At 40.3% G+C, this 13,674-nt stretch overlaps 2 protein-coding genes across 2 annotated transcripts in view; both read left to right on the top strand.

Moving 5' to 3' along the window:
• Nucleotides 1-10,307, top strand: part of ubr3 (ubiquitin protein ligase E3 component n-recognin 3) — a 40,630-nt gene extending 30,323 nt beyond the window's left edge. Inside the window, exons 33-39 of the mRNA XM_069663102.1 lie at nt 564-688; nt 4,384-4,491; nt 4,726-4,851; nt 4,963-5,142; nt 6,657-6,866; nt 6,956-7,095; nt 8,365-10,307. Of these exons, the coding sequence (XP_069519203.1) occupies nt 564-688; nt 4,384-4,491; nt 4,726-4,851; nt 4,963-5,142; nt 6,657-6,866; nt 6,956-7,095; nt 8,365-8,482 (1,007 nt within the window). The 3' untranslated portion in view covers nt 8,483-10,307. The remainder of the gene's footprint in view (nt 1-563; nt 689-4,383; nt 4,492-4,725; nt 4,852-4,962; nt 5,143-6,656; nt 6,867-6,955; nt 7,096-8,364) is intronic.
• A 906-nt stretch (nt 10,308-11,213) lies between these two features.
• Nucleotides 11,214-13,674, top strand: part of myo3b (myosin IIIB) — a 66,796-nt gene continuing 64,335 nt past the window's right edge. Inside the window, exons 1-2 of the mRNA XM_069663164.1 lie at nt 11,214-11,280; nt 11,587-11,626. Coding sequence (XP_069519265.1) covers nt 11,214-11,280; nt 11,587-11,626 — 107 coding nt within the window. The remainder of the gene's footprint in view (nt 11,281-11,586; nt 11,627-13,674) is intronic.

Below are 13,674 nucleotides of genomic sequence, written 5' to 3'. Positions count from 1 at the left end.
GGTTGATTGCTAGCAAGTGGATTAATTGGTAGCAGTGTTTGATTGAAACAGTTATGCTTAGTGTTTATGAATCATTATACTGAATTTGTGAAGGATTATTCTCAAGGTCGGGGTGTGTTTTTAAGAGAGCTAGTACACGTATCGTATGACCACTGCTTGAGGAATCCTATACCCTTTCTTGCTATTGTGATTCTTCCCTTTTTCAGCTCTACCTCTTTAATTGTGTGAGCTGACACTTGTCACAGTGACCAGGGCGGTGGAGCTGTCAGCAGCCCTTTGTTGCAGAGGAAAACAAATGGCACTCATTGTTTTTCTTTACACCAAACTTAAATATCCTTCAGGCTACATTATCCACCTGAAACGCTCTGCTAATTACCCTGCACAACTGAGAAACCAAATACAAAGGCCCAGTGAATCACTACCATCCCTCTAACTGGCCTTTTTTTAAAATGCTAGAATTTCTTTAATTAAATTTAAAAAAACACGTCCTTACATATTAACAGAAATCATTTGAATGTGCTTCTCCACTTCTGATTATGTTTCTTCTTTCTCCACTTACACAGAGCACTTTTCCTGTGTGGTGAAGATGCTGTACAACCTGCAGTTCGCCCAGGCTCTGGCTGCTCTCTCATCAAAGTTCAGCCCTGAAGAAAGGCAGGCGTGGAGCACATCTGGAGCACTCAAGAAGGTAAAACAAAGTCACATTAGTCACCGCGCTTATTTTCTGATGTATACAGACTCAGTGATGTCAGGTCATGCCCTATGTATTAATTAAGCAATATCAAATGAGAGGGAGTGATGTTGTACCACATGGTATCGTCTGTGGCCTCGTGCCGCAGATAATCACAGCCGTGATGATATTCAGTACAACATCACGACTTTGAGAGCTGTTAAATAAAAGCAGTATCACACTCGGTTTAATAAGTTAATTAACGGTATTCAGAACACCTGGCTGAGGCGGAGTGATACACAGAGTGAAAAGTCACACTGATGTTGTGCTCTGTAGCTCTGTCCCAATCCAGGGGCTGCAGCCTTCGAAGGCTGTATTTTGAAGACTGATTGCGTCACAGAAGCGCGTCAAAGGCTGTCCCAATTCGAAAGCTACTTCAGATGTGGCCGACAAATACGTCCACTGTTTCCTGGGCCGCGAAGGATCCATCGGGTGCATCCTTCGCGGCCCACCGTATCCCGAGATGCATTGCGTGCCAATTCAAACGAAATGGAGGACTTTTACGCGTCCGAGGAATACACTTTAAAATGTTAAGGTTTTTGGTTTCAACTCAATCGAATAGCTAGCCTTACACATGTTTAAGAAGGGAAGCAAATTATCTTTAAAATAATAGGTTAACTTACTTGACTTTGGTCATGCTAGCTAGTTAGGCCACTGGCTACCTGTTGCTAGGTGACAGGAGCAGCGTTTGGTCTCCTTTCAGTTCAGCTTTAACGGTCCACGCAGGCTGTGAATGGAGCATCGTCCATGGGCCGCCTCCTTTGAAGGCTGCAGCCCCTGGATTAGGACACAGCTTATATCACCCCTCATGGAATGCCTCTTGTCCAATCAGATTATTTAGTCGGAAACTAACTGTTGTATTGTGTTATGTATTATACGGTTTGTGCTTCTTTCTAGGCTTGCATTTATCTCCCGTTGTTGCTGATTTGTTAGTTTTCCTTTCTAAAGATAAGGATAATATTAATAAAGATTCGGGCAAAAAAAGTGGTCACACTGTAAAAATAAAAAATGTGACATAAGAAAAGCTTTTAATGTAGTTAAAATAAAAGTAGAATATTTGTAGCATATTTCACTCTCACTTCCTGCAGTGGAACTTTCTAAGCAACGTTAAGAGTCCACTTGTATCCCATGCTTGTATCCTCTGATTATTCCTTAACACTGCTCAACAACACCTCTAAATCATTGTGTATTGTTTATTATTGAGATGAATTGAGGTCTTTCCAGTTTCATTCTCGTGATTTCCACCGTCGACAGTATCGATCTTCATTATCTGGAAAAGCGGAGAACGGCTGCATTAATTGGCTATCTATCTTCAGTCTATTAAATCTGTATTAGTGAGTGGCTGGCTTAAATATGAAAAGACAAATAGCTAAAAGCCTCCCTTTTAGGACGTTTCCATCCATAATGCAGGGGAAGATTAGTATCTTTCTACCACACTGTCATGGACAGTAGTGCAGGCATTCACAAGCTGCGGTTAAGATGGATTTTAAGTCCACATTGAAGACGGCATCCATATATGGTAGGCCGCCGTTGTAATTAAATAGAAGTTGTTAAAAAAGATGCAGTCTGAACAAAGATCAGAGCCCAGAGGAAGGAAATCCATGGACTTGAATTTCTTCCCCTATAAATCTATGACAAAGGACAGCAGAGGAGATAAGACTGCTGTTTTATATTCCCCCACCTTCAGCTTGATAAATGCTCGCAGCTTTTCCTTGATATAAAATACTAGCCAAACCAGTTGAGTTTTTATCAGAACACATACTCAGTAATGTCTCTACCACTTATCAGATAGTCTATTGTGAGCAAAGAATTATTAGCTCCGGCTTATTCTGCATAGCTCATTATATTCTACGATGCAGCACATTTTATACTTGAAAGGAAGAATAGGAAGATGCATGAGGGATCCATTCTGATATGCATTATAAACTCTGATATGTGACACTAGAAAACTGATTGATAATGCTTTGACCATTTTATTTCACTTTGAAAGTGTTTTTGTCCTTGGTTTGAATAAGAGACTGATGTGAGTCATGAGTTCCCCTCCACAGCTACAGATCTTAGTTAAGCACAATAAAGCACCAAACACAGGGAATCTCATTTGGGAGAGTGAAGTGTATCCCTTCAGTAGAGTTATCTATAAAATCTCACCCAACGCACTTTACAGCTAGCCCGATGGTTTGTCACAATGTCTTGAAGTTATAATCTTGAAGATTTTCATTTAAATAAATGTCTGTTGAGTCACTATCTATCGCTGAATGAGGTAACACGATGCTGATAGAGCCTATGGCCAACTGATGAAAACCTTTGCATTTGCAGTATTACGGACTAGTGCGGTATTACTGTCTGGTGCGACTTTCGCTGAAAAAATTACAAGCAGCGGCCAGTTAGTGACGCGTTTTCCATCACCCAGCAGTGGTTGGTCTGCCAGAGAGGGTAGGCAATCTACTATGGTTAACAAACAAAGAAAAGATCGATGACTACAGATACAAGTTCAAAAATAAGTGAAAATCCAAACAAAAAGAAACAAATTTGATGCTCAGATGAAGGCAAACAGTCTAAAAAGGAAAGTGACCGACAGTGAGGAAAATCAAGAGTTGCAACCATAACAAAGGGAGCCAACCGTAGACGTCACACATGCGACACTGTCTGGATATCTGGGAAGTGTGCTCCCGCGATTACCATTATCGCTATAGGTGCCGTCAAAGAGAACGTAACTGAGATCTTCGCGATTACCACACACAATTTGTGTGTCTTATCTGCATTTTGTTGACATTTTCTGTCTTTTCAATGGGTGTGGCTTTTTGCCCAGCTCTGGCACAGGGAGATAAGCTTTTATTCTTCATCCCTGCAAATCTCTGATTGGTTGTTTTTATCCAGCCGTTGAATATAGCCTATGTGAAACACTAAAACTGTTAAAGAAGCTCAGACTCATAATCAGGCTACTGAGATGGTTGATCCAGGAGTGACCTAGGTTGACGCGCTTCACCATGGTTTGCTGTTATCTGTAAAGATGCTGTCTTTGGGTTTCACAGAAACACAGACAGCCAGACCTGATTGCAGTAGTGCGTCCAAGTGATTTAAGTCCATGGCAAAGAAAAAAAAAAAATCCCAAGTAGCGTGGTATAGAAGTGACAAACCATATTCCCTTCCGGGATCACGCACCTAACCTAGACAGTGATCCTCATCTCATTTATACATCAGCTGCAACAGCACAACGATTTTTCATTGTCGTCTTTAGACCTGAAACATGAACCATTGTGTGACTACAGATCAATGCTTTTAAATCTGGCAGTAAACTACACATGACTTCCAGGATGAGGGGTTACTTCAAACTGCCAAATTCCTGTATTTGTTATGCCTCTACTGGTCGGAGTTTATGTTGATGTAGATGTTTTCCAGCATCCTTCTCCCATCACAAGACAAAGGCTTTTTGAGACTGGAATAGAAAGTCAATCGGAGGAATTGCAACAATATAGGAAGAGATTTCAGCTAGCTGAAAAATCCTTAAAGTTAAATGTTCTCCCCTTCAGCTCGATGGAATGAATAGATTGAAGCTTGAGTTTGCTGACTGTTAGAGGAGATTATAGGCCTGATTCAACTGCCCTTAAACGTCTCTTTATATTTGACTCTCTGCATTTTTATTTCTTCCACAGAACGCTGCAAATGCTGAGAAATCCTTTGAAGCGCTGCTCAGTCACGTTATCAGTGAGCTCTCTAAGGACAAGAGTGTCTACAAGGTGAACACTGAGGAAACATCGATGGTGAGGCACTGAAACGACTGTTTAGCTCTTCACAACATAACTGCCTTCAGGATGCTGCTCTCTCTCTCTGCCCTCGGCCTTTATTCAGTTTCTCTTCAACAATGCATCGGCCATCGCCCTGAGAGACAGCACTCTAATATCTTACTGATCTCCAGGGGAGATATACATAACAGTATTATCAGTGAGCTGTTGGCTGGTTATTGATCAGGTGTTACTGTTGTTTCCCCTCTCCAGCTGATCTCCAGTGTGTGGTCCCCACAGTCGATCGAGTTCAGCCTGCAGCAGTTCTGCATGCCCTTCCTCCGCCTCTCCTGCCTTCTGCAGCATCATCTTTACGGAGACAACCTGACTGGCTGCCTTGTATGTATCATTCAGCTAGAATGAGGATATTTCTGCTCGTCATTTTTGTCCTGTTTTTGCGCACGAGTAGACCAGAGATTATTTAACCTTAGTGTGTTTGTGTGTTCTCAGGAGGAAGAGGAGTTCTCGTCCTTGGCTGTGTGTTTGGGGCTCTTACCCTCGGCCCCTCAGCCTTCAAACGTCGTGCACAGTGCCTCATGTCTGACGTGGGCGGTCAGCGCTTTCGACTTGGTGACACAGTGGTGCACTGAGGTCACAGGGCTCTCTCAGATGCAAGCTGAGCAATCATTGGTATGAATGTGAATGTCACACAGAAACACAAACCTGTATTATTATAATAAGAGTGCTACATATCTTCTCTTCTAACCCTCCCAATTTTACTGCTGCATTTAAATATTCAGCTCACGTATATTAAACGGTTATTATTGCCTTCATTATAGCTTTTGATAGGGATCATTATCTTGCAGTATCAACATTTGGAGCCTAATTACCCTTGGTTCATGCATTCATGGGAAACAAAAAATAATGAGAAGAATTATAAAAAAAATGGTGGTAGCTTGTATTTAGCTGTAAGCCCTCTTAAAGTAACACTCTCAAACTTTTTCATGTAAATAAATGTCTGTTAAGTCACTATCTATCACAGAATCAGGTGACACAATGGTGAATGAGCCTATGGCCCACTGATGAAAGCCTTTAGTTGCAGTATATCATATTTTTATGGACTGGGCGTCTGTGGCGCCCAGTTAGGGGCACGTTTTCAGCAGTGGTTGGTCTGTCAGAGAGGGTAGGCGGAGCTAAGCGGCTGCTTTTCTGGTCTCTGTAAGCATTGCGAGTGAACATTAATCTACTATGGCTGAACAAACAAAGAAAAGATCGATGACTACGGATACGACTTCAAAAATAAGTGAAAATCCAAAGAAAAATAAACAAATTTAACGCTCAGATTAAGTCAAACATTCTACAAACGAAAGCGAGGAAAGTCGAGAGTTAGAACTGTGACAAAGGGAGCCAGCCGTAGATGTCTTGGGAAATTGGGAGAATGCGCTTGTACTTACCGCCTGTGGGAGGCGCTCAAGACCACATAAATTGAAGTTTGAAATCTCATGTTCAGGTTACAGGTAAATGTGAACATAAATTACCAGTCAGAATGGTTACAGTAGTTCTGCCTCATTAACAAACTAGAGCTAATTTAGAGTGGAAGAAGAAAAAAAATCAGCATGAGGTTGAGTTTTACATTTGCGTTCTACTTTTACAATCTTTCTCTGTAATTGAATATTCAAAGCATGTCTTTTGAACTTGATGTCCTGTTAACGATTTATGTAACTCGAGGGGATATTGACACTTTGAAATTAGTTTCAACCTCGCTTGACAAGGTCCAGAGCTGATAGTGTCTCTGAGGAGAGGGACTGCATAACTAGCCATGTGTCTTATGCCCTCGTCATTCGGTGCTGCAGCAACCTTGGATGTTGTACATCATTTGGTGAAAAACATGGAGTGTCTTGAATGATAATTTACTTTGCTGATACTTAACCTAGGACGTTTTTTATTATTACATCTTTGAGACAAAGGACGTCATAAAAAGTTGGGAAGTTTATTATGTGTAGGCTTTGTTCCTTTTATAACAGGGAGAGCTAACACTTGAGAGCTGGCAGTCTTTGACCTATCATGATTTCTGTAGAGGGCTAAAACAATCGGGGTTTTATCATTAAGAGTTTTAATGAATGACGTGATGTCTGTTTTGCACAATGAAGTTGTGTCCTGAATACTTTATTCAACCTTATTTCTATCTGTCTTCTCCTCTGAAGAGCTTACTTGTCCAGGACCCTCAGTGGGCAGCGCCCCGCCTTCTCCAGTTACCCGACAACTACAATATCATCTTCCAGTACTATCACAGGAAGGCCTGCACTGCCTGCAAAAAGGTGCCAAAAGACCCTGCACTCTGCCTTGTGTGTGGCGCCTTCGTCTGTCTCAAAGGCGTTTGCTGCAAACAGCAGGGTATCTGTGAATGTGTTTTGGTAAGTCTCAGGGCTTCAAAGGCTGCAGCTTTTTTGACGATGTGAGGAGCAGATTTGAAATATTTGCTTTTTTTTTTTGTCACTTGTAGCACTCCCAACATTGTGGCGCAGCTACAGGCATCTTTCTACTGATAAATGCCTCAGTCATCATCATCATCCGAGGACATCGTTTCTGCCTGTGGGGTTCTGTTTACCTCGATGCCCATGGAGAGGAGGACCGCGATTTACGGTATGAACACACAGTCATAAATGCCACAATGTATCATGCATTGAACTTCATAAATACACCTGTGCTGTGTCCCAGTTCACTTATACATATTTACTGTATACAGTATGTATCTAAGTGTACTATTTTCAAGTGTACAGTGTACAAAGCAACATTTTGTAATGATGCAGTGTGTGTGTGCAGATGAATTTCAAATAGGGAGTTTTGAAAACTGTTAATTAAACTTCACAGCTTCTTTAGTTTCTTTCTGCAATGCATTGTGGGACAATATTGTACCTTAACAGCACACACTGATCATTAATCATTATCATTACCATCATGAGTTTTAACATGTTTTTAGTATTCACAAATATAGGGATGCACGATATTATCGGCATGTTATCGGTATCTGCAGATAATGGCTTGAAAATGACATATCGGCATCGGCAGATATGTCATTTTTCTGCCGATAAACAACGCTTTAATTTTGCCTAAATGCTCGATGATTCCCTAAAAAACTTTGTCGTAATGCTACAGCATTAACTCGGCAAATGCCTGCGCAAAGTTATCAACAACATACAAATAAAGACTAAAAAGTCACAGACACTTGAGCCAATGAATAGAAGTTAAACAACTTTCATCACTTTCATTTTATTGGACTTAACAACATCAAACACGGCGAAAAAGCCGACGCTAACAGCGTGTAACATAAGCATCAGTGCAAAATTAACTTACATATTCATGGACGCACACACGATAAAAAGAGTCCGTCGGCGATCACTGATGTCTCCGTAGTAGGTGCAGTAAACAAGTCCGGGCATGCCTCCCTTACTGCTGTGTTTCGGGGGAATGCTGCATTCAGGTGCGCTCCGAAACGTGAGTGATCAGACACGCGACCTTTTGTACAATGCCTCTTCCGTCAAGCGTGAAGAAGGGTGCAAGATGTCTGCAGTATGGCAGTTTTTGACCACTACATTAAGAGTAGGCATGATATTAATTCCACTACAGGGGAGACTTGATGTTCTCTGCAATTAGGTGGAAAAAAAACATATGCCTGATATATCGTGCATCCCTACACAGATACTATTTGACTTATACTAGATACTTACTATAGATACTAGTACTAGATACTTACGAGACTTATTTGAATACATTTTAAAGTACAACACAATAATATCCAATGAGGATCTAGTAAGAAATCAGGACACACTTCTCTTTTACATACTTGTTGCTGCAGAGAAATCAAACAAACACAGCTCTCACTCTTGTTTTTCCCTTCTGGCTTCTCTCCAGCCGTGGCAAGCCTCTCTTCTTATGTGAGGAGAGGTATCGAGTGTTGGAGCAACAGTGGGTCTCGCACACCTTTGATCACATCAATAAGCGTTGGGGGCCTCACTATAATGGACTCTAAGATCTTCCAAAGTCCACTTGAAAACAGCAACCCACGACTGAGAAGAATTTTTGTTTTGCCTCGATCAAAAATATTCGGGAACTCTTTAACGTGATAAACACAAGCATCTGGTGAGGGTATTTGCTGCCACAGCCTTGGTTTATGTGAAGTTTGGTGTACAATCATGCCTAAAGATTAACACGTGTGTGTGTTTAAGTGATTTATTGTGTGGTTTTCAGCAGGGACAAAACAGAATTCGGTAACATCAAAGTACAAAGCACAACTTTGCCCAGAAATTTAATTGGTTTGGTGCAGGCGTTTGAAGCCTGTCGTATTTGTTTGGGTTAAAAAAAAAGACATATATCAAGTGCTGAATATCCCTGCAGAGTTTGATTACGTTTTGCACCATTTATGATGATATTAATGCATATCCCTTTTATTTATCAAAATGTGCTCTGCTGTGCTGGCATGAGTTTCAAGCTCCTGATGAGTGTAGCGATGTTATTGCAATGTGCACTCATTGTCTGCTGACATGTGATGGTAGGCAGGACAAGTCCACCCATCAACACACTAGAGTTTTTTTGCAAACAAGCAAAGACTCTTTTTATGGGTCTAGTTGCAATCCATCCTCAGGAATTACTTTTTTTGTTTTTTTTGCTGTTTAAAATACGTTTTAGATATTTAAATAAATGCTGCTGCTCATTGTTCAAGTAAGTATTTTAACTTTTTGTGAAGATTTTTTTTTTTCTAAGGTTGTGCTTTGAGTTTACGGTCGATGGCTGGGAATGTTGAACTCAAACTACTTTGATGTTTAAGGAGGTTATGCGGTCACCTCATTACGCTCACTACAGCTCTCATAGTCCTGCTCTATCTGCGCTTTTTTTCTTTCTGGTTGGCTGTGAAGAGAAAAAAAAAGGCAAACTCCAAGCTACAACCGGTCAGAGAATAATCTAAGATTCACTGTCAAAATACCTGAAGTCAAGCATACAGGATTAAGTAGCGTACAATTTTAAGGAAAGGAAATGTCATTGCACAGATACGGTGTCCTGCTGCAGTGGCAAAGCTGAATGCTGTGTGAGAGCAGAAATATATTAACCCTGTTAAATTTTCCCCTCAAGATATGAAACTATAAAATGTAAGTTGTCTTTGAGAACAAATGCAGATAATCTTCATTTTTGTGCTGTCAAAAAAAAGTTACCCCCTTTTATGCGTTTGATTGTCCGGTCCGAACTGCAGTATAGATCATTTATTGTGATGACTATCCCCTTACTCACGCATCATCTAGTTGTGATTTATAGTTGCATTCCAACATTACAAGATTATCAGACTTGAGTATCCGTTATACACTGTGCATGACATCCTTTAAGCCACCATTATTTAAGTGTCTTAGCTACTTAATTTTCTGATTATCATCTTTTTTTTTTTTTTCTTGAAGAGAGGAAATTTATCCAGTCGTGCCTGCAAGATTAGTTTTTCGAGTGGCGGCATACTGCTGATGTCTGGTTTTGAAATGCTGGGCCACGTCGTGCTGCGTCGAGGAATCTTTTAAGTGAACACTTGAAACACTTCCTCCATGAATTCATGCATGCTGCTTTTTTTTTCTTCTGTTTACTGAGTTTCTCCTCTCGCTTTTATTTTGCAGTACCCACTTTGTAAATGACCGCAACCAAATAGCCAACAAGTAATGGGTGTAAATTGTAACTGAAAGCTCTTGTGTGTTCTCCTGTATGACTGAAGAGAGAATACAGTACATTACTGTAGGTGCTGACTCAAACTTTCTGAGTTTGACCAGAAAGTGTGACTTGGACATTTAATGCAAAATGTAACATATGTGAATAAAGTATAAACACACTGATTTGAGTCATTTTTGTGTTTTCTGCTCCCTGTCTTCTTACACTGTATTCAAGCAATGAAACTGTATCAGGTTAGCCAAAATAGTCCGTCAATGTCACAGCCGCCTTCATCTTTCTATGTCGACATAAAACCGATAATACTATTACTTTATGTCGACCACTGAGAGTCATTTAAAGCAGGTGTGATTAAAGTAACTTCCAAGGAAACTGACTGACATGAGTGCTGAATGGATGAGAGAAGATATGATTTCATGTCTCTGCTTTCCACTCAGCTCCATAAAGCTTAAATATTACTTTCTATAATGGCCTTTTTCCACTTTCAATCCACTCCTGTGGACTGTAGAGAGGAAAATGTGGATGGTAGGGGTGCAGACATCCACCTCATACTGTGTCCACCAGGGGTCTCAGTTCACTGGAGCGCAACAGATCATAACCTCTGTGCAGAAATCACGTGTTGTCTTGGATGTATGTGTCTGAATATAGGATCTAGTTTGTGTAAGAAGCGGATGCAGATGAAATATTTCCACTTCTCAGCTCGTGTTTTTTAAGGTGCTGTAGCTGAAAACGCTACAAAACAAAATAGGAGTTTTATGTAGAAAATTCCAGAAGAAATACTTGAGTGCACAGAAGTACTGCATGTACAGGTTTATCCGTCTGGTCCACTGCTCCTTTCTGAGTACCAGAGAGAAATTTCAACCCCATGTGACCGAGCATTTTGAGGATAATTGGGTCGGAGTTTCATAAACAAGGGAGGCCCTCTAGGTAATGACCGATGGCTAAACAAAGCTTCCCTTTTCTGCCAATTAGTCACAGAGAAAAAAACAGTCTAATATGGACCAGTGGAGCGATTTTGTCTGGGTGAAACCACCGAGTTTGTGCGACACATTTCATGCTGTGAAATGTTGGTGTTTCAGGCGGTGCTACGGAAAGCAACACTGGACATTGCCTCATTTACCTCCTGTCAAGGTAAGGCCACTGCTCCTCCACAGAACATGAATAGACCATTGAAGGCTGTTAGTGGTCAGCTGAGAGCTACCTGGTCTGCTCAGGTGTCCATACTGTTAATAATTAAAATGCCTCACTGAGTAAACAGGCAAATCAGTTCGGATATGTTGCTATGGAGGGTAAGCTGCACGTAAAGAATGTTAGATGGAGTCAAAACAGTTTTATTTCTGTAAAACTGACTGCTGTGATGGCTACAGATATACAAGAGATGGATTCAAGACTTAACAGAGGTCTCCAGATGTCTGAACACTTTTCCTTGTTTTGCAGATTTTAGAGATGGAAATACTACGGTGGCGGCAAAGTCAAGGTAGGACCCATGTTTCCTCTTCAGAAGGCCTGCACTGTTAGCTTAAATCTGAAACACTTAAATTCTTGTTAATGGTTCACAAGCTAAAATACTGTCCATACAGTTGAGTTAATTGGTATTATAAGGTGTTTCTTTGTTGTTGTGGGGCAATTCAACAGTCAGTGAGAAGTTACATGAAAAAAGATAGTAGTGAGGACCTATTCGAATACAAATACGTCATAGTAAAAGTCCTGTTTTCGAAGTGACATAAGTAGCATGAGCATAGCATAAGTAGTATAAGGTAAAAATAATTAGCTTCAAAGTACCAAAAGTAACAGTACTCATTCTGCATAAAGGGCCCTTTCTGATAAACACATTTCATATTAAAGGTTTGTAAATATGAATGCATTAATGTGAGATTGGTAAAGGTTGGGACAATGTAGTTTATTTTGTATATGGCCAGGTAGCTTGTGAGTTTCTCCCTACGTATTAAATCTTATCTTAACATGTATTATACATCCATATAACGATTTTTTGTTAATACTTTATGGTAGTAATTTCAATTTGCAAAGTAACCAAAGCTGTGAAATACATGTAAAAAGTTGCATCAAGTAAAGTAAAGATACCTTAAGCTTGTACCGATTGTTTTGTTTGAGTATAACTTTTTGTAATATGTATCAAACACTAAGGTAACGACATTTCAACACATCAAATTTGACATATTTCAATCATAAAAGAAAATGAGGTGTATGCTAATAACATTGCAACTTAAGCTGTATTTCATGCAACTATTTGACTATTTTGCAATGGTAGAGTTTAGTATTTAGAGGTCAGAGTTTGTTACATTATATTGTCTTTTGCATTGTCATTGACCTTGAGGTCAACCACTTTTAAAATACTGAAACCTCAGGAAGGACTTTGATGATAAAGAATACACACAACTCTGAGCACGTGACTCTGATTGAGCCGCTTTAATCAACGTCACTTAATATTTTGTGTTGCCTTCTAAAACAGCTGTGCTTTTTTGATTAGATGGCAAAGCGTAATTTCTGACTGTGTTTTTTAGGTTGATTATTTTGCTGATGATGTCGGCTTCTTGTTAATTAAGTTGATGTTTTGTGTATCCAAAGCTCTCACTTGGAAATTATTAATTATGCAGCTGCACTGCCAAACTTGGGAGGGTTATTCTTGTGAGGAAAAAATGAATGTTTGTGTCTGGTTGTGCGAGGCTTTGGTCATTCAGGGTGAGAACAAGGGCACGGTGCTTTCGGTCTGGCTCGTGGCGAGTGGAGGTTTACTGCAAAGCCTCTTCATATCCCCTTAAAAGGGATTATAGTTGGGAGTTTTTTTTCCTCTCCACAGACTTACCAAAGGGTTTTACCGAGTGGAGTTCCCGTAAGGCATTTACCAGAGAGGGTGGGATTGTGCGAGTTTGATGGAAGCAGAAAATTAGATTACTCACTCTCACTTTGCTCTGTTTCTGGTGTCAAAGACGATCCGTGTGCTGCAGCTGTTCACATCTTCTAAAGCTGATACCACCTCCAACCACTGAAACGTGGAATTATGCAGATGCGCAGGAAATGCACATGTTGCAGGGCGTGTTTTTTAAGCTCAGAGGCATCTGCGCTCACTATTATTACAAAACAACACTTAAGCTCAGTTTTTATACACATTTCAAAGATTTAAGCGTAATTGGCAATTATTTAAAAGCAATTTCACAGTGTCACAGAGACTCACTGACCTGCATTTATTACAGCAGATACAATGTCCCTTTTTAGGTATGCTGACACAGCATGGTAAACAAAGGGTAACCTGAGCGATGCCATCTAGGATCAGTGGTGTCCTGTTCTAAAGCAGCGATGATCCTGTCCTGTTAAGAGAACAGCGTTTTGTGTTTTCTGTTTGCTTTGGCTTAATAAGACAAAGTTTGACAGCAGGTGTACAAGTGAAGGAAAGCTTAGTATTTGCAATTATTTTTAACTCTGTCAGATAGGCCGTATATTGTCAGGTACATTTAAATACTGGTTCCCAAACTCCCAAAACTGGCAAAGAGACCACTGCAAAAACTT

Source organism: Semicossyphus pulcher, unplaced genomic scaffold (genome assembly GCF_022749685.1).
Source record: "Semicossyphus pulcher isolate SPU_LCO1_2020_fin unplaced genomic scaffold, fSemPul1.0.p SCAF_15, whole genome shotgun sequence".
Classification (NCBI taxonomy): domain Eukaryota; kingdom Metazoa; phylum Chordata; class Actinopteri; order Labriformes; family Labridae; genus Semicossyphus; species Semicossyphus pulcher.
The sequence above is the reverse complement of the archived record's forward strand: the minus strand, read 5'-3'. Positions and strand labels throughout refer to the sequence as shown.